Raw genomic sequence first — 22,645 nt, 5'->3', positions numbered from 1 at the left:
ACTGCGCTTAAATGAAAATGCTTATGGCTTAAACAACTATATTAATGCATATATGCATCTTGTTTGCGTTGCAAAAAAAGAAAAGTTTGGCCATTAAATGAATTTAGGATGGTCTTCGTGGTCCACAAATACGATACATTCACAAGCACATTGCGTCAGATAAAACTCAAATTGAAATTGCATCAGCTTTGGCAAATAGCTGACTTTATGTGTGAATATGAATGTGTTAGTTTTGTCTATATCTATGTCTATGTCTGTGTGTGTCGAAAATGTGCACACAAAGTTGTTTATGACACATTTGAAATGTCAACATTTGGGTTGCAAGTTTAGTTGCTTGTCTTCCAGCATCCCCACTAGGCTCATTCCCCAGCATTTTTGTGCAGCTCTCCGAACAGCTCGCCTGCCATTGTTTTCGAGCATTTTTCAGATGAAAGAGTGAATAAAACAGCACTCGAAGCTTAAATAAGTAATGCATATAGTCTTTTGTTCAACAATTTATTGTCATAATGCATTTATTGATGTACAAACAAAATGTTTGGACTTTTCACTTGTTTATAGTTGATTCACTTACGTTCGTAAATAAATCAGCCAGCAAACATCTGCACAAATTCTTTGATAGTTAAAATGGATTGTGATGGACAAACAATAACATTCAAGCATTATGGGATCGAGTAATCTTAATATCAAAAGTTTTGCAGAGATTTGCAGGACTGTTCTAAGAATTGGTTCAACATTAAGAGGACTTTATGTTTTTCATTGCAGCATTGCTTTTTCTTCTTTTTTTTTTTTTTGTATGTTGAAGCTTTGTATTTGGTGCGCCAGCTGACTGCACTACCAACGGCTTAATGACTGTTTTGTTGGCGCCATACTCAGCACAGTTTAGGCAAATCCAGCACAGGGGATGGGTGGAGGGATACAGATGATAGCCAGTATGGGGATTAAGAAACCCACTTTATTTTTGTAGCGATTATTTGTACATTACTACACAGATTTGTCTGCAATTTAATAAATAATAATAATAGGAAATGAGTTCTAAATACATTATATTCCGAACTTCAAAAATTATTTATACGTTTACTTAATTTATCTTTGTGTATCTTAGGAATTATTTTCAGGGTCATCTATTATAAATGAATTATAATTTTTTGGTAAGGCATCTAACTTTGTTTTTTTTCTTCTGAAAATTAAAAAGGACTGTTTCAGCAAATGTTCAATTTGATGTTAGCATTCCTAATGTTCTCAGTTCTCAGTTTCTACTTTTGGGAAATGTCGTTTGTAAATTTAGAAATTATTGCGAACAAATAGAAAAAGATTTTATTTTTGGCTTCTAGGTTGATATTCCAGATTTTTAGGTATTTTTTGTTGGAGTGTAGATGGCAAGGAATAACATCAGCAGCAGCCTCCATTTCCTGCCATCGGCTTTCGTCCGGCAACCGTTGTCCGTCGCCCCTCACCCGTCGCCCGTCGCGCGTCGTCCGTCTAACTGTTTTTTGTCAGTATTCCAGTGCAGCTACAGCATTTAGGTATAAGTAAAAGTTTGCTAGTTGCGCCTGATTACTTGCCACCCCTTTCACTGCACTCAGTTGCCTTGGCTTTAGCTACAGCTGCCTTTCGATGGAATTCACGGAATGCTGCAGAAAAAGACAATAGCAGTCCCCCTCTATCCACTTTCCACTTTCCCGTTTCCCCTTTCCCCCTTTCCCCTTTATCACCCGACACACCCGTCACACCCGCACCAAAAACTCTCGGTCCCCTTGTTCCGGTTTTGGTGCTTTGGATGAGGAGGCTAACGCTAGTGCTGGGGAAAAGTCAGTGTAAATTATAAAAATACTCTTTGCTCGTATTTTTTGTTGAGCCCTTGCGCCAACGCTCTCCGTCTCAGTCTAACACACATAGGCACACACAAAGGGAAAGAGAGAGAGAGAGCGAGTGTGTGTGTGTGTGTGTGTGTGTGTGTGTTCTGTTCTGTTCTGTTCTTGCAAGTTTTCACTTTTTGCTTTACGGCGTTTTTTCTTCGCTTACTTGTGTTATAATAATTTTCTCTGTCACATTAAAATGCGGTTGAAATGAGCAGGAAATGCGCGCGAATTCTACTAACCCAGATAATCTCGGGGCTGATTTAAGCATTTTCGCATTCACAATTTTAACTGCTGCAAAAAAATAAACGAAAACAACCAGAGAAAAACTCAACGCACAATTTGAGCCGTCAGTCAGTTCGCCTACATTTTATTATACTGCACTTTTCATAATTTTCAATTTCGCTTCTGTTTGACTGGCTTTTTTCAAAAGTTTGTATATGTGGGTGTGTGAGTGATTCTGAGTGCGGCGCCTACGCCAGAGTTTTTTAATTTAATGCAACATGCAATTATGCGCAGCCATATTCGGGCTGCCGCCTGCTAATTAGCCACCAACTGAATTTCCAATGGGCGCCGGATAGAGGCGTGGCCGTGCGCTTTGTTACCAACGATAACGACAACGACAACGGCAGCGACAGCGACAGCGACAGCGACAGCGACAGCGATGGCACATGCTGCGTATGAGCAATATATACACACATGTGTGTGTGTGTGTGTGTGTATGTTGATGTGTATCTGCATGATTGCGCACAACAACCTCAGACGTGTGTGTGTGTGCGTGTGTATGTGTGTGTGTCTGGTTGCTTGAATTAGTTCGGAGATGCGGGCTTGCAAAAGTTGTGCCTTGTAATTGCCCGACTCGGCAATGTTTTTGGCCAGTTAACTAGCCGTAAAGCACAGAGCCAAGCCAGGTCTTGCCTTTGTTGGTTTATTTATAAAGCTGGGCATCAAGTTGAGTTCCATTTTGTTCAGTCTGTTTGCATGTAGTGTGCACGCTGTCAAAAAGTCAGTTACGCTGCATCAATTATACAATCGCACTAAGAGCTCAACACACTGCCCAAAGTCTAACTAAATATTTAAATTTGGCTTTTACTGTTACTGTTACTGTCTTTCATTTGTATTGGAAAGTCATTTTAATTGCAGCACATTTTGCTCAAATGTTCGATGTATGTATATGAATATACATTTTATTTAGTAATAAATTAGTAATAAATATTTCCTGATGAAATCAGTGCTGTAATTAACCCTCAGTTCAATGGTCACCTGACGTTTTAACTGGTGAAAAACAAATATTTTAATAGATATCAAGAGTAGCATTGACTATTCGTATGCACTTCCTTTTCGAGTGTAATTGATCTGTAGTTAATCGATTTAGTATTTACAATTGGACTCTAATTTGTCTGCAGCTAAACCATTTGCATTCACAATTAGAGGAGCACACATCCACAGTTGTGGCTCAAATTTAACTGGCTGTTACCTTTGCTTTTACGATATTTTAGCGTCAGCTGCTGCATAATAGATGATAACGTCAATCAATGTTCTCGGCTTGTTAAGTGTTGATGGGGCCTTAACACAGACTTTGCGTCTACTCCGTGTCCCAGTTTAATAATGAATAAGCCAAATCCTGTACGTAGCTGACCTTTCACTTAATAACTCAACCCAATTCGATGTTGTGTTAGCTAAGCCATTTTGGGTACGCTATCTGATATGCAGTAGTTACTTGATTGATTGAGTTCATTTCGATATTTGGATTTTTCATTCTCTGTTTGTAAGCCACCTCTAAGCGACATTAACCAATGCAAGCCTCGGTGAAGCTGTACTTCTTTCGACTGCAGCCGATAAAACTTTAATTCATATTGCTTAGTGCGTAAAATAATAAGTGCGCATAGAAGAAGGGCAATTGGTTGATAAGTGGCGAAGGCTCTGTGGTCCTCTTACTGCCGAATATGCTCCTGAGAGCTGGGGCGACGAACAACGAACAACGAACACCGGCTACAACGTGCTGGCCATCTATTATGTGAGTCAAGCACGTCCGGCCCAGAGCAGTGCTCTCATGTCCTTATGCTGTAACAAGTATTTGTGCGTACTTTACGAGCCGCAGTTAGCCGACTATTCCCCACAGCGGCATTGGACCCATTTCTGACCCTTTTGAGCCGAGCTGAGCTAGCTGGCACAAGTTATAAACCTCTTAATACACTCCGTATTAGCTCGTCTACCTAGCCCCCAAAATAATCCCAGATAAAACTTAAACAAGTACACCTTTCGATGGCGAACCGCTTCAATTAGGTCAGTCAATAAAAAGTTCTTAAAGTTGGACACTTTCATAAAAAATAAAAGTGCAAACGATTTTTCAATATTATATATTTGTTACTTAAGTGATATTTAAATATAAATATATATATATGTATATATATATATTTAGAAGCAAGGAAAAATTAAAAAGACTGCGTATATTTTATATATCCTTTCAAATCAACTTTGAAGCAAACAAAACATTACATATACTTTTTCTATCACCATTTTCTATATGTATATTTATAATATATATATATATATAATCGCGAAAAAAGTCAATAACTCATTTAGTTATTGAGTGTGATAAATATAATATGAATTCTTGCTTGCGCATTTTTCTTGTGCTAAATGTTGGTTAAGTTCTGTCTAGTCTATACGCAGAAATGTACTCGTATGTTATGTGATGGGAGCACTTCACAATTGATGTGCATGACACGACAGTTACGGGTAATACAATCAATATCATAATAGAAATAAACTAATTCACGCTAATGGCGCCCAATTACAGTTTCAGTCAATATCATTCAAAATCCGAGTCACACTCGCGGTCGGAATCTGAATCAGAATCCAAATCAGAGTCAGAGTCAGAGGCAACTTCCATTTCGATCAATTTGGCTGTAACATTTGTGCCTAACACAGCCTATGAACTGGCAACGTCATTGTGATGATAATGTGGATAATAATGTAAATGTGGCTGTGGATGAGAGTGTGGATGAGATTGTGGATAAGTAGGACCTCCCACAGTTGATGTTTGCCATTTCTGCATTTCACTTTTATGGATTTGGCACTCAACGTCACTGAGCCATCTGCACAAATACGCTTTGACATTGCATACGGAAAAGCATGATTACAAACCAGTTCCTTCACAGCATATCGACTTCAATATACCCTATGAAGCGTAATGCCAATAAGAGTAATTATTTTTATTCAATTTCTCAATTGATTGATTGAACACAAGTTGCTATAAGGAACATAATATTTAATATTAAACGATATTTGGCCGAATATATGTATGGAAATACAAGAATACTCAGGTTATGTCCCCTCTGTTAATGTCGTCTCTATAAACGCTTTGAAATTTAAAAAAAAACGCTCTAAAACGAAAACTTTCCTGAAAACTAAAAAATGTTTTTGTTTTAAGAAGTAACTTCTAAATATTAAAAAAAAAACAATTTCATTAAATTACTAAGTTTTTTCTTCTGTTTTTCATAAATCTCTCTCTTAATATTAAAAAAATTAAAAAGAAAAACATTATTTTAAGAAAATGTTCTTTCTCAAATTCAGAAAATGATGATGAAATCTGCCTTGTAAACATGTTATGAAATGCTAGAGTTACCATAAGATGTTTGTATATGTAAAATATTAATATAAAAATGTTTCATAATAAGTAATTGCAAGTAATAAAAGAGCTAACGTAAGTGGTCTATATACATATACAAAACACCTTGGAAATTACACATCTATTTTTCGAAGGCTTACAAAATTATACCTAGAAACTCAAATTTATTTTTTTATAATTTCAGGGTACAGTTTTCTAAAGCTTTGAAACAAATATTCTGGAATTTTTTTTTGGAGTGTGAAAAATATTGCATATAATTGTATTTCCCAAGGAATCCAGCCAGGTTTATTGGCTTTATAATCATATGCACAAACCAAATCCTACGTCGTGGTATTCCCCTATTTCGGATATTCTTTTAGTCATCCTCGTCTCTTTAGGGAGTAATGGGTATAGCAAGCAGCTGCTGTGGATGCCAGCAAACGCTGTTGGCCTGGGACGGGATGAGTTAGTTAAGAGAAAACTCACTTGGCCAAGGCAAGGCAAGGCAAGGCAAGGTTGAGCTGAGCTGAGCTGAGTATAGCACTTCTATACATATATGTAAAATGTCGCCAGTTGACTGTGTCTGCGAAGCTGCTGCTGCGGGCTGACGAATTGTCTGACGGTCTTGAGTCTTGACATTAACGCGCACTGAGCTTGGGGCGATGCCAGAAATTTTATTGCAATTAGTTAAAGCATGCAGCTGGTTGGATGTTGGGAGCCTCTGGTTGGTGCTGGGGCTAGTGAGCTGGTGGGTAAACTATTGGGTTGGCTGACTGCTCGCATTTTCGTATGCAATTAAGAGCTTTGTCAATAACTAGGTCGAAAGGATTTATTGAATAAGCTTGGGCGCTGTCACGGTCTCGTGACTTAAGTCACAATAAATTGAAATGGCCGCCGATTGACGGCTAAAACGCTAGTTGCCAACTGATTATCAAGGTTTTTGTAACCCCTCAGCCATTATGCTGATTGATTTAAGCATGTCGCCCATTTACGGTTGACTCCGTCAAGTGACTAACACAGTCACCGTCGCCAATGACAGCCCGACTAAACGACAGGTGTATAACTGCCATCTGGGCATGACATTGTGATATCTGCCCCAACACAAATTCCCCTCCCTCCAAATTCCGCTCCTCACTTGTGTATAGCGCTGCGCCTTTTTGCCAGTTGATAAATGTAATATTTACGTTGATATTAAAATACTTGACAGGCCGAGGCCAGGAGTGAACGTCTCTGTTTGGCCAACTGCTGCTCGCAAACTGTCACCCGCCAGTCTACTGCCCCCTGCCAGCCAGGCAGGTGTCTTTGCCGTTGGCTGAATGCTTAACATGACTCTGTAAAACGCTTTGACTGGCTTCACGTTGGGGCTGAGTGTGATTCCTCCATGGATTTTGCATTTTTGATTTGTACGCGACTGATATTTATTTTTGATTAACTTGCCCGCTTATTGTCTCGCTTATCAGACAAATCAAATAAAACAAAAACGATGAGGTTATTTTCGCATCCACTCAAAATTACGACACGTGTTGACAACATCTCTCGATTATTCAGTTTATGCATACATTCGATTCCAATCTTGAGCCTGTACAGATGCGGCAGATGCGCTCATTCTCCAGATCATAAAAGAAAGAAAACATATCACAATGTATAGCAATTTATATGTTTAAACTTGTCAATTTTCTTAGTAATGAGCCCTAGCTTTTTCTGCCGGCTGCTCCTCTGAATTTTTCAATTAGGAAAACTTTTCACTTATTGCTTATATAAATGTTAAAAAAAAAGCACTGGAAGATTAGTTTTCTTTAGTTTCCAAGCATTTTCAACGACGTCTGCAAAGCGAAACAATTTAAATAAAGCTTTTTTTTGTTGGTTTTAGTTTTTAGATGTGGGCATTTGTCCTCGTTGGGCGATATTAACGACTGCTTAGAACTCCAGTTAGTGCCAAATCTGTTATTGTCTTTTTTTGCGCTGATTCCGTTTTCTTATTTTTAGTATTACTCGCAGCGCCAAAGCAGCCAAAGAAACAAGGCGCATCCTGTTAGTCAAGCAGTTTGGCATGTTTTTGAACACAAGGATGCGGAATGCGTGTGCCTTGTTTTGTGTGTGTGTGTGTGTGTGTGTGTGTGTGTGTGTGTGTGTGTGGGTGTGTGTGTGTGAACCGCAGAGTTGAGGCTATGCGCTGCAAGCGAAGAGAGATATTTTATTTTTTTTTTTAATATTTTACGTGTCAACTTTTGTGTGCCAAAAAATGTCCCAGGCTTAAAGACCGATGGCAACAATGTTGCGTAGACTGTTATGAGCAAATTCTAACCGCCGCCGTCTCTTCTTTGCCTCCAGCCACACTCTCGCACTCGCTCTAACCGTCTTTCTTCTCTCTTTCTCTCTCTCTCTCTTGCCTGATTTTGAGTTGGCAGCAAACTTTTGGCTCGTTCGCCATACCATGTCAGCATCTTGCCATGCACATTAATGCACTGTGCAATGGTGTATGACAAGTCAATGTGTGTGTATGTGTGTGTGTGTGTGTGTGTGTGTGTGTGTGTGTGTGTGTGTGTTTGTGTGTGTGTGTGTGTGTGCACACTCAGTGCCTGCTAATATGTGTTTGTCTTGAGTTTGGCATGCAATGCCAAGTTGGTTGCCAGTTTTTCTGCCAATGGATTTTTGCTGATTAGAGCTCTCTTATACAAGCACACACGCACCATCGTTGCATATATTACACACACACACACACACACACACCACACACATTTGCAAATGAGTTTTGTTAATGTGTTTGTAACAAGTCTAGCTGCTACGACCTAAAGTCGCAATTTTTGTACACTGCAAAAAGCTAGTAACGAATCTCTGAGAATGTTTGTGACATACAAATACTTAATAATTAAAAAAAAATTTACAATTTAATTAATAAATTAGTTAATCAATCAAATTCTGTTTAGTTGGCAATTATTAATGGAAAATAATAAGCAATAATGACACCACCGCAGATAGTTCACTTCTAGCATAAAATAATCAATTAGCATCGCCTTAAGCCAATTTGTTAAAAGCAATTAACTAATTAGACTCATTATTTATTTGGCTTCAGATATGTATGTATATTAATAGATGAGATCCGATTCACTGGATAACAACTTAAGCTGTGCTTGACTGCACTTAAGCTCGAGCTGGCGTCCTTTTACTTTCTCATTTGCAAAGTTTTGTATTTGTATTAACAATAAATGTCGAAGAAATATATGCACATTTCAATTATTTAGGTCAAATGGATGCGGGATACTCTGTTTGCGCTGTCTCATTCAATATTTATGGATTGCAATGCCGGATATCCGGAATTACAAATTATGCGCGATGAGCGCATTGAATGAGTTATGCGGATTCGCAGTGAGTACATTTACATATTCATACATGTCTGTATGCAAATGTGCTTGTGCCTGTGTGAATCAGAAGGAGCTCGATGAAGAACTCACAAGTGTGTGTAAATTATTTGATTTGCTAGGCAATGCGGAGATTCTATATGCCATATATGCTAGTCATCTTTGATTCTGTATTTGGATGTGAACTTGTGTGCAGTTGGAAGTTGTGGTAGGAAATGGTCAGGTGTCAGGATTAATTATTGCTGATATTTAATGCAATTATTGTTAATAGGTATATAAGGATGCGTTGCACTAAATGCAGCTGCCAACTTGATTAAATTGTATTCAACGCCCTACCCAATTTCAATCAATAATATAATTTTATCAATGAACAATTTAATTTATACGATTGCAGCATCAATTGTCAAAGCTCATCAATTTAATTCGTACGTTTTTTGGGGCATATTATTTGGCGTAGTTAGATGAATTAATAGTATTTTAGTATTTTGTTGCAGGGTATTTGCATTTGCATCATTTGCACTGCTGGTGAATTGTTCATTGAATTGCTTAAATAAATGTTTGTCAATTTGTCAACAGGCTGCGCATTTGACATTTTACTCGGTCACTAATTGAACTGTAAACGTATGCACTTAATGTAATTTGCACAAATTATGATTGCAATCGAATTTGAATGCAACCAATTTGACACCGATCCAGATTACATTAAATAAATTAGAAAATCAAAGACACCAAATGAGAAAGAGCCTTGCACAACTCAGACGAAAAATCGCTCTAAAATATAATTTGTAAATATATTAAACAGTTTCCTAAAATTAGAAAGGCCTTTTATATATTTTAAATAAATACATTTCTTTGCAATAAATTAATGAGATAATATTTCTAAAAGGCAGAAATGCAAACCATTATTTTTACAAAAAATCATTTCTGAAATTTCGAAAATAGTAATGAAATTTGCTCTCCCGACTGCTATGCTAGAGTCTGTACAAATTATAGCATTTTTAATAGTAATATAAATTGAATATATATTAGAGCTCCTCGAAGAAGAACTCATATTTCTCATATTTTTCAATCGTCAACAAGAAAGCTTCGAGCTGAGAAACTAATTCACATAAGGACAACTAGAGAAACATGGCTTTAATGACTTAGCTATTGATGCTGATCAAGAATATAAATATATATATATATAAGGTCGGTGACGTTTACTGCAATGTGAGCAAATTGTAAAACGCTCTGTACGATTATGAAAACTGTTATAAATATGTGTTGCATGATATATGATGCATAATAAATTACAAATGTGGCAATCAGTAAATAATATGAAACGCTTTGCGCTTACCTGAAAACCGTCGTACGTCCAGGAGCCAAACTTCATCTCGCAGCGCTGATCATCAAAGGGGAACCAGGTAATGTCGATTTTGCACGTGGACTTAAAGATGCCAGGTGGCACGTAAAGGCAGCTGCCATTGTTCCGCACCACCACATTGGTGGCGTAGGTGCCATCGAAGCCTTCGTCCGCGCTGCAAGTAAAGTTGCAACGTATATGCATATAAGTAATGGCAAAAGGTACTTAAACATAATACATATGTGTACATATATTTGTAAGTAGAAATATGTGTGTGGCTGTGTGTTGGCCACGTTGACGCATTTAGGACTTTTCTTTTTTTACAATCGGATACCAGGCACAACGCATATGGAAATTTATGTGGCACACTTTTGTGCATAAATCATTTTAACACTGCCAACTGTTCACTGGCTTCTCCGCGCTGCCATTCTGGGTGTCATCTTCTGTATGTGTGTATGTGTGTGTGTGTGTGTGTGTCTGTGTGTTTGTGCTTGTGTGTGTGGGTGTGTGTGTCACTGATTATCGATTAATCCATAGGCAATGCGGTGCTTGTATTGCGTTCCCTCATTTCTTACGGTTCAATTTTTACCGCTGGCAAACTAATTTAATATTTATTAATTGTACCCAGTAAATCCTGTCGCCTTCATTGGGTATATCACTTTCAAAGTGTCGACTTATTCTACGCACACAAAAGGGTAGCAAACAGTGCATTAAAAGTTGCAATGCAAACCCATATTTTGTAGGAAATTTTAATGTAATTTGCTTTACGACTGCTATGTTCGTGTTTAGCCTTGGAAGGAACGAAGCTAGAGAACGAAGGGTTCCGAGTTAGAATCGTCGCAAAGTCTGACATTTTTCCAAGTTAAGTGATGTTAATTTTTCCTAAATTAAACAATTTGATGTGAAATCTAAAAATATGAATGTTTATTAATAATATACGCCTTGAAATCAGATATTTTTTGTAAATGTTCTCTGGAATTAACATAAGAAACCCTTGGATTTTAGAAATACATTACCTTCCGTTTTAGATATATACTTTCTTATTTTCGGATTAATAAAGTAAGTTGCCCCTTTCGCGATTTTCTACAAATTTGAACGATTTATTTTCTAAGTAAAAGCTAGTAATCCATGTTATTTAAAACATATTAATAATATGAAAAAAAAAAAAATAGAAAGAAGAGAATCTTTTTTTCATTTCCGTCATGTGTTGTTTTGATGCATATAACCGAATAAAGTGTAGCAGCTGTGAAATATATTTTTTGCGCTAATGTTTTTGTCTCTGTCATTATTCCAACCCAAAACAGTAAGCAGCCCCCGCAACGCCCCTGTGCAGCGGACTGCCTGGTCATGTCAACAGTTAAATTATGATTCATTATGCTGGCGTGCCATCTACTCGTATTGTAGTCACATCATCAAAATCTGAGCCATCTTGACACTGAGGCATAGCACAGGGCACAACAAAAAGCTGAGAATGGCCGCTGTTGCTCCCATGCAAGTAGCCATCATAAAATCCTTGTAGTCCCATGTATATGTATATGTGCATGTATATATATATGTGTGTGTATGTGTATGTGTGAATTTATGTTGGTGGCACTTACAGCCTTTGCTGGCATTGTTCTTGCTGTTGTCGGTGTCGTTGCTGCTGATATTGCTACTGTTCGCATTGTGTTGAGCACTTTTACAGCATCCCCTCTTAATTGCACCTCCCGCTACTCAGCCTTTGTTCCAGCAAGTCATTTGCTTTGTAATAAAAACTTGCCCAAATACGCATTAAAATTTGTGCGTTTACTGTGCGGCCAGCTGCTCGCTTCTTGGCCCCTCTTTATTTGTCATAAAACTAAAATGCCACTCACACAATTTTAAAGAGTATACCGCATGGCAATGGATTATGCGATGGGTGTCATTGATTGACATTCTCAAAGCAGCAACTTATTTTGAAGTGAAGTGAAAAATGGACAAAATTTAAAGCTACAAATTGATAAATGACTGTGTGTTTTAACAGCGATATTAGCTCTTTTTATATATTTATAATTATATTTATATTTTGCTGTGGCTTTGTGTCAAAAAGCTGCAAATATTTGGGTATTCTTAGCTGAGCTATATATAGATATCTATATACATATATATATATGTATGTAATACTTAAGAATACCCGAATATTTCTTAAAGAAAGTTCGCGTAGATATATAAATGAAAACTGACCTTAAACATCTTCAGCAGCAGAGCACGTAATTTGTACATATTTACATATATATTGCATTCATAAATACAAAGGAGCAAAAGGTTTGGGTGTGTTGACAATCAAGTTGCCAACAGCAAAAATAGGATAAACTAGAACGATTACAAGGCTGCCGAAGATAGCATACACTGATAAACTGAACTTTACATAAAAAGCCTTAAAGCTAAGAGATTCATTTTCACAAATTCAAACAGAGAGGCAGACATACTCATGTCTGCATCAGCTCAGCTCCATCAAGTAGATATGTAAATATATAATTATGAGCTCCATACACTAATAAGAATACCCAATGCAAGGGTATGAAACATGGAAAAAATAAAATATATATATATAGCAAATATATATATATATATATATATAGAAAACGTAGGCAAACAAATGGCAGCTCATAAGCATAAAAGGGTTTAAAAAAGCAAATAAAAAAAAACACACACATTTTCGTTACATATTATCAAAATGTTGCAAGTGCAAATAAAATTATATGAATAAAGCAATAAAACCACAGACATAAAGCCAATAATGATAGCGACAACAACAACCGCACAGGGTTTTTATTACAGAATGATAAAGCATTGTATGGGCACGGGAATTGGCCATAAAAATAGATAGTCAACATAAGGCCCAATTGAATTGTCTCTGTCCCATCAAGATGGCAACATCATAAGTCTGCCAGGATAAGCCCAAGGTGTCTAACCGCAGCACCGCAGTCATAAAGAATTAAATAAAATTGAAAAATGTTTATTCCAAGCTTCACCTACCTATTGTACATGAGCACGTCCGGTTTCCACAAGCGATGAGGCGGTATACGTAAATCGCGAACACCTCCAAATTCACTGGAATTCCAACGGAGATTCATGTCGTTCCATTCCTGTGAAATACGGATATAGTGATACATAAACAATACAACATGTAAATACATATATATATATATATATATATATAGCTGTATATATAAATATATAAACAAATGCGTTTCTCTTTGTTTCAATTGTATATAAGCCAGAAGGTCGGAATTTTGTTAAACAAAAGAATTTCAGTCGCTGACGCCCGTCTTAATTAATTAAAGTCTATTTGTGAAACGAATAATGGAAATGCGAATACAGAAATCATTCTGAAATGAAACATGCTGACAAATTGATCCATTCCTTAAGACAACTCAACTCAACCTTTTGATATTTTGACGGTATAAACGTAAGCTTAAAATATTCATACCGATTATTAAATCGTAAGTTATACCAATAAGAGGCGAAGTTACTCGTCCTTTAAGACAAACAATAGCTAAACTGTAATAGAAAGCAAATTTCATTACTATTCTCTGAACTTCGGAGAGAATTGTTTTCCCTTCCGTATATATTTATAATATTTTCTATCCATTGTAATTTTAATTTTTTTTTTTTATTTTTGGATATATAGAAATTATCTGTAAGACAAAGTTTTTCTAGTTTTCAATGCCATTTTCCTGTTTTTCAGAGTGTTACATAATTTGTGGATACATCTAATCAATAGCTTCATTCTCATCTTGAGCCTGTTTTGTGGGCCATTTACAAATAACGTATTAATTAGACGTGATCGAGTATATACTATGAGCGGTGTCCACCGCTCGCCGATAAAACAAGTGGCAAAATATTGGATATGAGATTGTGGACTGGAAAGGTGCGTTAACCATCAATCATCGTAATGTGCACGCTTATGGATAGACGGTCATAAACTAGAGCCGAATCGGGCATACAATTGGGTGTGAATGCTGAAAGCAACTATTTGGTGAGAGCTTGGGGGCTTGGGGGCTGCTGATGCTTATCGTAATTAAATTTGTTGCTATTGTGACACTTAAGGCGATTAGCGCATCGATTCGCTGCCAGAGGCTAATGAAATGGTAGAAATGGTCCTGTTTGCATTTGATCGCATCGATTAATCAAATTACAAGCAATTACCACCCATGTACCTGGCGCCCAATCATGGGTATTAATCATTCATATATTCTTTAATTGCTTTCGAATGAAACTCGAACTTGGCCATGAATATGACGTGGCCGGAGCAATCAAATTAATTTGATAACAGATCTTAAATGCTAGGTCAAGTAAAATTATTGCATATAATTGAATAAAATCGTTAACAATGCACATTTACAATGTGAATTTAAGTTGAAGTCCAAAGCGAGTCGAAAAATGTCTTTTGAGATAATACATTTTTTCTAAATTTATCTAAAATGTAAGATTAATTCTAATGCAAGTCTTTGTTCGAAAATATTTGTAGAATAACTGACTGGCCAATCTTCCAGCTGAATAAGTCTTCGAAGACATCTTTTGATAAATTTAAAATTGTGAGATGTTTAATTTTAAGAAATGTACTTTTAAAATTGATTAATGCCTACATTATTATAATCAAAAGCATAATTTGGATTTTTCTTTTGATTTTTTATTTTAAGTTACGCTGTACAAATTCTATTAACTTGCAAACATATTTCTAGCTGATTTTAATTGAAAATAATTAATTTGAATTAGGACATTTACAAGCTATTCCTTTTAACTGGAGCTAAATTCAGAATACAATTACTGCTGTTAGTGGCATTTTTATCTTCATTTTGAATTAAATTGCGACTTTCTTGCATTTGCGAGCAATGTCCAATTATTTTGTCACTCGATATGACAATTAGGCCGAAATAATCTTTATTAGTTGCAGCCGATTGAGCCGAAGTGGCAGAAACGACCAGCAGCTGGCTGCTCGTTTGCATGGGGCACATACCACACATTTCGCTGACGTTGCCTCCTACTAATGCTGTGGGTATCACAGAAAAGAAAGAAAGCCGACGAACCGAGTAGACATTGAACGCACTTTTTGCCCAGAAGTTTGGTTGGGTAAGAGGGCGGCGAATAAAAGGATTTCTACGGCTCAGAGTTGAAGCAGCTGTGGATGGGTGAAGTGCAAATGATAATAGAAATGGGGAAAGGAAAATTAAAATGAATGCCCTACTCCACGGCAGGCCGCATTTGTGGAATTTACGCAATTTACGCATTTTAAGCTATTAAGTGATTTCCATAGCTTTTTTCTCAAGTGCGAGTGCCATTTTTTGTCAGTCTGTCTTTATCTTGTTTTTTATTTCGTTACTTTTTTATTTGATTTTTTTGTTTTTTTTTTTTTTGTATTTTTGTTGGATTTGGCTTTTGACAAATTGGGGCAATTTCATTCGTTGCACTGTGTGGCTGTGCGTATGGGAGAATTGAGTTTTAGACCGACACACAATTTATTGCCTGAAGGGCAACAAATCTTTGGCCAAGACTCGTGTGTGCGATGGAAAACCAAAATAATTTGTACTCGTATTTGAATAATGCTGCCTCACTTAGTAATGTTTAGTATTAAAAGTTGCCGAGAACTTACCAATTTAAGCCAAATATTTGTGATGAGTAGCTGATTCTTTTCGTCCTGCAATGAAAAAGAATGAAAAAGCATAAATTATAAATTAGAAAAATTTCATTTGTGTACACTTAGCACGAGGAGAATACAGACTACAATTGTATCAACTTCAAATAAATTTGTTTGATGTCCCATTTGAATATTTGGAAGGCACTTTGTATAAAAGACTGAATCACACAATTGAGAGCATGCTCGAGCTGCTACTGTTCGAGATGTAGTCAAGGTGGACCAATAGAAGGTAATCAAAATAAATTGAATTGAAATCAAAATAAAGCATTTTTCCTGGCCAGTTTGGTCATCTCTCCAAGCAGTGTCCTGTTTTGGTCCTGTACAAGCAGTCGAAATCAATAAAGCATGCAAATTAAATTCAAACATCTCAAATACTTATCAAACTTTTACGGTCATTTTATAGTGCAAATATTACAAGATTTGTTTCCGCTCCACTTCATTCAACTTATTGACACATGTACAGCTCTAAATCAAAAATATTTATTTTTGACACTATATCACAATCTTTATTGTTAAATTATAAGCAACTTAAGGGCTTATTGGCTGAAAATGCTTTTCTTTGGAAAACACTGGCAGACGTGTCAAACATTTTTGTAGTACAAATTCTTATAAAATTTCAATTTTCTCCAACACATAATTCTTCAGAAATTTGAAATGTGTTCATAATTTGCCAGCTGCCCATCTCAAAAACGTGTCAACTATGTTATGTTAATACCAAGAACTCTGGTATTGGTAATGAAATTAGTCGGAAGTGAACAGTAGCTAAAGAAAGAACTGCGTAATTTTAGTATTAAATTGACTTCTATTGAAGCGCAATCATCAATAGCCGACGGACCTGAATGCTTCAGAGTAAACAATAATATTCGTCAATAAATGAATGAATAAATATGTATTTCGTATTCGTATTCAATGATTACACATGCCAACAAGAAAAGAAAAATATAAAAAAGAAAAATAAAATAAATAATCGCTGAATCCAAAAAAAATTCACAGTTTTCCCAAAGAAAAAAATATTCATCTCTAAATTCTGAATTTCAGAAAGATTTTTTTTATATATTTTGTTTTCTTTTCTACTTTTTAGAAATATTTTCTATTAGGGCATTTCAATTCTGTTTACAATTTTATTTAATATTTTTGTAGTGTTCAGTGCGATTCTCATTTTCGGGCAATTTTCTAAAATGTAGGTGGAATTTTATTCCAGCCATATAGACCAATTTTTGACGGAAGCGGAAATTAGCTATGAATATCTGTCAAGCTTAAAAACAGTAGCTCGTTTATATCCATTAAGATTTTGTATATCGTATCACGATAAAAACTGTAAATGATTTTTTTGCTTGACGAAGTTCGCTAATTGTAGTTATTATATTTTGTATGCGGCTTACTTATGCATTACAATGAAGCAGATAGCAACTGCTAGCCGGCGGCATAAAAAACGCTGTCGGCCAGTGTAATCATTCAGTTATGCATACGCTCCGTTAGCCGCATTGATGATGAGTGCACACAAAAGGAGCCCAGTGTCTGTCAATGCCAGAGGTGGGCAAATGATGTTGTTTTTGTAGTTGCTATTGTTGTTTTTCTTGTTGTTGTTTCTGCTCATTAAAGAACGGAAATCAAAGTAGACAATGAGATGGCTAAATTGCATTCGAGACATTCGCTCCGTTGATTCATTTAGCCAGCAAGGCCATGACGGCTATTTACATGGCATTTTCATATTCAAACTGAAGACAATTTTTTGTTTTTTTTTTTGATTCTGTCGCCATTGTTGTTGTCGGGTTTTCTGTAGCTGGCATATTTATGTAGCGCAATGATTAACATATAAATTAAAAAGGAATTCATCGGAAGTGACGCTTTTGTTGGACACTGCCAAGCTGCCGGCCATTTGCCAACGTGCCCGGCATTAAAAGTTGGCCAGCTGACCGGGTCTATATTGGGGCCAAAACAGGCAACTGGCCAATTGAAGAGTTCTCTCTCTCTCTCTCTCTCGCTCTCTCTGATTTTGGCATATATTCGCCTTGTATATTGGTAACAATGTTTGACCTTTTGGCTTATTAGGGTTTTGCTCTGAAGTTTCTGCTGTTGCTGTTGCCGTTGGCGTTGCTGTTGCCGTTGCTGCGGTTGCCTTTGACCAAACGAGGGCATTTTGTGGCCAAAAGCCAATTTGTAAGTGGCAACAACAGAAATCGACAAACAGACAAATGGCAAACGCCGCCCGCCCCAGTTCGCAAGCCAAATCCTCAGTTTAGGTGACGAATGTGTGCTTGCGGTCTGTTAAATGGCAACCTAAAAGCGTTGCGCCCAAACAGGAAATCAAACCCTACAACAACAGCAACAACAACAGCAACAACAGCAACAACAATGCTGAGGAGCTGCTGAAAGGCGGATGTATGCGCACCATGAGTAGGAAATTGCACATGATCTGTAATAAATTGTAAGAAGGTATCCCCGACACATATACTTATACATACTCATACATACATACATACATATACCATCGCATATGCACTCAAAAACAAAAACCCACAAACCGAACAACACTTAAGATTTTTCCTAATTTATAAAATACGAATGTATGATTTGCTGCCGTGTTACTGATCCAATCTATTGATGCAGATCAATAATATATGATATATGGGGTCGGGTATTCTTCCTGCTTATGCTTGCTGCATTCTATGGCACATCTGACAAAGCCTTTAACATTGCGTTCGAGGCATAAACAGATTAAAGCAATGAAAATCATTCTGGTTACATTTATTTCAGTCTCATAGATAATTTGATACATTCAGAAATAAAAATCGACCTGCGTTTTAAAGAACTCTTAAAACTGGAAAGTTTTTCTTGTTTTGGAAATAATATTTAATTATAATAAATCAATTTTCTTAATAAAAAAAACACTTTGGAAAATATACATATTTTTCCTACACTTTAGAAAGATGTATTCTGGAATTAAGAAAACAAAAATCCTGGTTTTTAGGAAGACACAATATTTCAGGCTAGTTATCCTTGGCGATTCAGGACGATTTTTTCCTGAATGGTTTCTGATAATAATATAAATAACTTATACTACTTTCAACTAGAAGTATTATTTCTGTTTAACTTAGTTTATTGAGAAAGTTCCAATGTTAGAAGCTACAAAATTGATTTCGCTCGTTCAAAAGATTAAAGTTAGAATATATGAAAGTAGATGTGGCATATAGCAACAGCAACAGCAACAGCAGCATCAGCAGCAGCAACAATAATAATAGCAATAATATTATCATTAATAAGTCACAATGCTCTAGTCGAAGGTGTGCGATTGGTAGATACCCTGTACTCATCTGTTAAGTATATTAAAACACTGAAGCAACCGATTAAAAAGTATTTCACCATCGAAGCATTGTCGAAACTGCTTTTCAATTTATTAAGTGGTGCAGGGTATACTAAATACAATCGTTGACAATTGTCACTATAAAAACATAATACATATTCAAACCACAATACAAATACAAATGTGTGTGTCTGTGGTATTGCACAGGAATAACAGCAATCGCTTGCCGACTGCGAGTTTATGGCTCTGATTGAATTGTAGAATGATTATTAATCGAATATTTAAATATCTTAAATTTGGAATATTACCTACCCAGTTTGAATTTCAGCTTAGCGTCATGGACGACAATTACGATTCAAAGATAGTGATAAACTTTCGTACAGGGTATTTTCGATGCGAGTCTGCTCGTCTGGATCAATCTTAATTTTTGTCAGCGTTGACGTTTTTTCCTTTTTTTGTTTTCACAACTAAATGTGTGTCATTTGTCATGCGACATGCGAATTACATGTTGCCAGCCCAACCCACTCCCTGCCCCCAATACGCAATACCCAATACCCAATCCCCTCCACTGCACACCATAAATCTCTCTCGCATAGTAATCAGTGCAAATTTGTTTTCATTTTGCCAGTCTCGTCTCCCCTTTGATATACATACATACATCATACATGTCTCTGATATGAGTTTGTACTTGCAGTATCTGGAGCATTTAGTCATAATTACGGAAGAAAAAGAAAAAAGTAAAACTAATTACGAAACACAAATTCAGAAATACGAATGCGAGTAGTAATCAGGAGAAGGCAACGGAATGGAATATTGTCTGTTTTTTAACTTCAGCGCAATATCTTGGATTGAAGAACTGTTCTGGGACAAAGCATTACCATAATGAACTGAGAAAATGTTAGGTTATTTCCCAGCTTTGTTGACGCTTTTCACACATTTTTCGATGAGCTGCACGAATTTGCAAACGAAAATTAAACTTTAAATTTGGCTTTTCTTTCTTCAGATTTCAGTTCAATTCAAATATGATTCACATGAATATCAGACTATTTAAATTAATTTTTAAATGACATTTTTTGTGTGCTCAGTTTATTTACATTTGATGGATTAAACGGTTTTATTCATGAATGCCAAGTTGTTTGTTGTTGCTGTTCAACTGGAATAAATCAAAATATCATAATATATTTAACACGCTCACTGAACCAATGCCTATCAAACAGAATGGCTGTCAAGCTATTAACCTGACTGATTGCCGATTATCAATAATAATGACGGTTTATCAACCCACTGGGTGGAAATTTGGTGGGACTGTAGCTTGGACTGTATTATAATGCTATAACTTTGGCAAACAAATCTAAATCACTCACATTCTCAATTACACTTCTCGGGTAGAACATAATTAGACGCATTCACTTCTAACGTACCTTTATTGATTGATTGACTTATTTTTAAAGTGTTCTTCAAAATCAATAGCTCAAACGTGTCAGCTGAACATGCTAACGTGTCTGAAATATTTCCAATTTGTTTTCTCGCAAATGTGCCACTCACTTTAATTAATCTACGGCATTTTTATATATTTTTTAATTACTCTTAGAGCATTGCTAAAAAAAAGAACAAGCAAAACGATCAGTGACGGACCTAAGTCCAATGCAGGCAGCAGCTAAACTCTAAAAAAGCAGTTGAGACAGTAGATTTAATGACTTAAGATATTTTCTTTTTTGCAGAAATTATTTGTATAAACTAGAAAATGGATGATTTTTTGTGAGTGTATTGTATTGCTTCTTATTTCAAGGAAATAAGTTCTCTGTTGGAATGCTGGAATGTGCAGCCTGTGAATAAGGAAAACGATGCCAACATTTTGTATTGTTGAAGTATCCAGTGACAGCTGCTGATGGCCAGCGTTGAGTTGGTCAAGTCACGTTACTCTTGGCCTTGTCACCCAGCAAGCGGTACTCGCTGGCCAAGGACTGCGACTGAAAAGCAGAACGGATGTCAGCAGTGCGTGCGACTCGCTGAATACACACAAGCAAACAAACAAACAAACAAACACACATACATACAAACACACACTGGCCAAGCTTTCATTCACACGGGTATCAAGTGCACTTTTTAAATCACAAACTCAAAACACACAAGCTGCAATGTCGACGTTAGCAGCGACGACAGCAGCGACGCCAGCAGCGACGCCAGCAGCGTTGCCAGCAGCGACGCCAGCAGCGACGCCAGCAGCGTTGCCATTGACATTGCTTCTGTTGCTGCTGCTTCTAAGGCAAAAAAAGTTGCTCGTTCCCTCTCTCTCTCTCTCCCTCTCTCTCTCACTCTCTCTAGTTGGGTTACGTTTTGAGTTTCGTTGCCATCTCGTTTTATTTTCTTTCTTTTAAATATATTTTTTTTCCACTTTTTATTGCCATTTCTTTGGCAATTCGTGCAGGGTGATAAGTTTTCTTCAAAGGAAATTAAAAGCGAAACGACGAGCGCTCATTTTGGTTTGGGGTTTGGCCTGCCTGCTTGCACACTTCCGCTTGTGTGTGTGTGTGTGTGTGTGTGTGTGTGTGTGTGTGCGTGGGCGGACTGCTGACATTTGCCTTCACCTTGACTGGGTCGAGTTCACAGTGTGTGTTCCGCTACCACACCTGCCCCTTCCCCTCCTGTCCCACATAAAACTAAAGGTACAAATGTCTATATACGTACATCCATATGTTTGTATGTCTGTATATATATATATATATATATTTATATATGATATGGCAACACAAGCTGGCGATAAAAGTTTCTTATTGGAAAAGTTGAGCGTTTGCTGCTTTAAAGCCAATTGGTCGCCTCACGCTGATAAATTTCCAGCGATTTCATGTCCGACTTGGCGAACAGTCGAAATAAATCCACATACATAGATGGACCTGCACAAAAATTTGCCTTTGATTTCGAGTCTTTAATATAGCGAAACAGTGCCCACAATGCAAATCAAAGGCAATGCCAATGGCCGCCAACCAGACAGAGAACCCACTGGCGGCTTTGTCCACTGGCAATTCAATGCAGTAGATGAGAAGAATGGATGCATTATATTAGTGTATTGTACTAGCTGACGCATATAAATACATACATATGTATGTACACACTCACACACACACACACACTCATACTCACATGTATGAACAATCAAAGCGCTTACGGAGCAAACAACAGAGCGAACCTCAGAGCTGCCAGCGTCAATCTCCTTAAGCTCACGTGGCGCGAGCTGTGTTTTACAATTGTCTGTGTAAACAGAGCAGCTGAAGGAGAGGGGCTGGCACAAAGCAACCAGTAATGGAATGCACCCAGACGAGCGGAGACTCGGTAGGCGGATACCCTGTACCTTACCCTTACAACTTAACTGGATATTTTACGTTCTATGTATCTGACATATTTCATTTTAGATTCGAATTGAATTATTTCTATATTTTTTAAATGTTTTTTTTTAAGTCTTTTAATTCAGATAATTGGAAGAAATTAATGATTAAGCTTTCAGCTTGATGCAT

General features: G+C 36.8%; 1 protein-coding gene across 1 annotated transcript in view; it reads right to left on the bottom strand.

Moving 5' to 3' along the window:
- LOC6564751 (neuronal acetylcholine receptor subunit alpha-7) overlaps positions 1-22,645 on the bottom strand; it is a 116,448-nt gene that overhangs the window by 25,882 nt on the left and 67,921 nt on the right. The window contains exons 3-5 of the mRNA XM_043216203.1: positions 15,785-15,829; positions 13,168-13,277; positions 10,165-10,345 (exon numbers count right to left, since the gene is read on the bottom strand). Of these exons, the coding sequence (XP_043072138.1) occupies positions 10,165-10,345; positions 13,168-13,277; positions 15,785-15,829 (336 nt within the window). The remainder of the gene's footprint in view (positions 1-10,164; positions 10,346-13,167; positions 13,278-15,784; positions 15,830-22,645) is intronic.

This window comes from Drosophila grimshawi, unplaced genomic scaffold (assembly GCF_018153295.1).
Source record: "Drosophila grimshawi isolate 15287-2541.00 unplaced genomic scaffold, ASM1815329v1 contig_848, whole genome shotgun sequence".
Taxonomy (NCBI): domain Eukaryota; kingdom Metazoa; phylum Arthropoda; class Insecta; order Diptera; family Drosophilidae; genus Drosophila; species Drosophila grimshawi.
The sequence above is the reverse complement of the archived record's forward strand: the minus strand, read 5'-3'. Positions and strand labels throughout refer to the sequence as shown.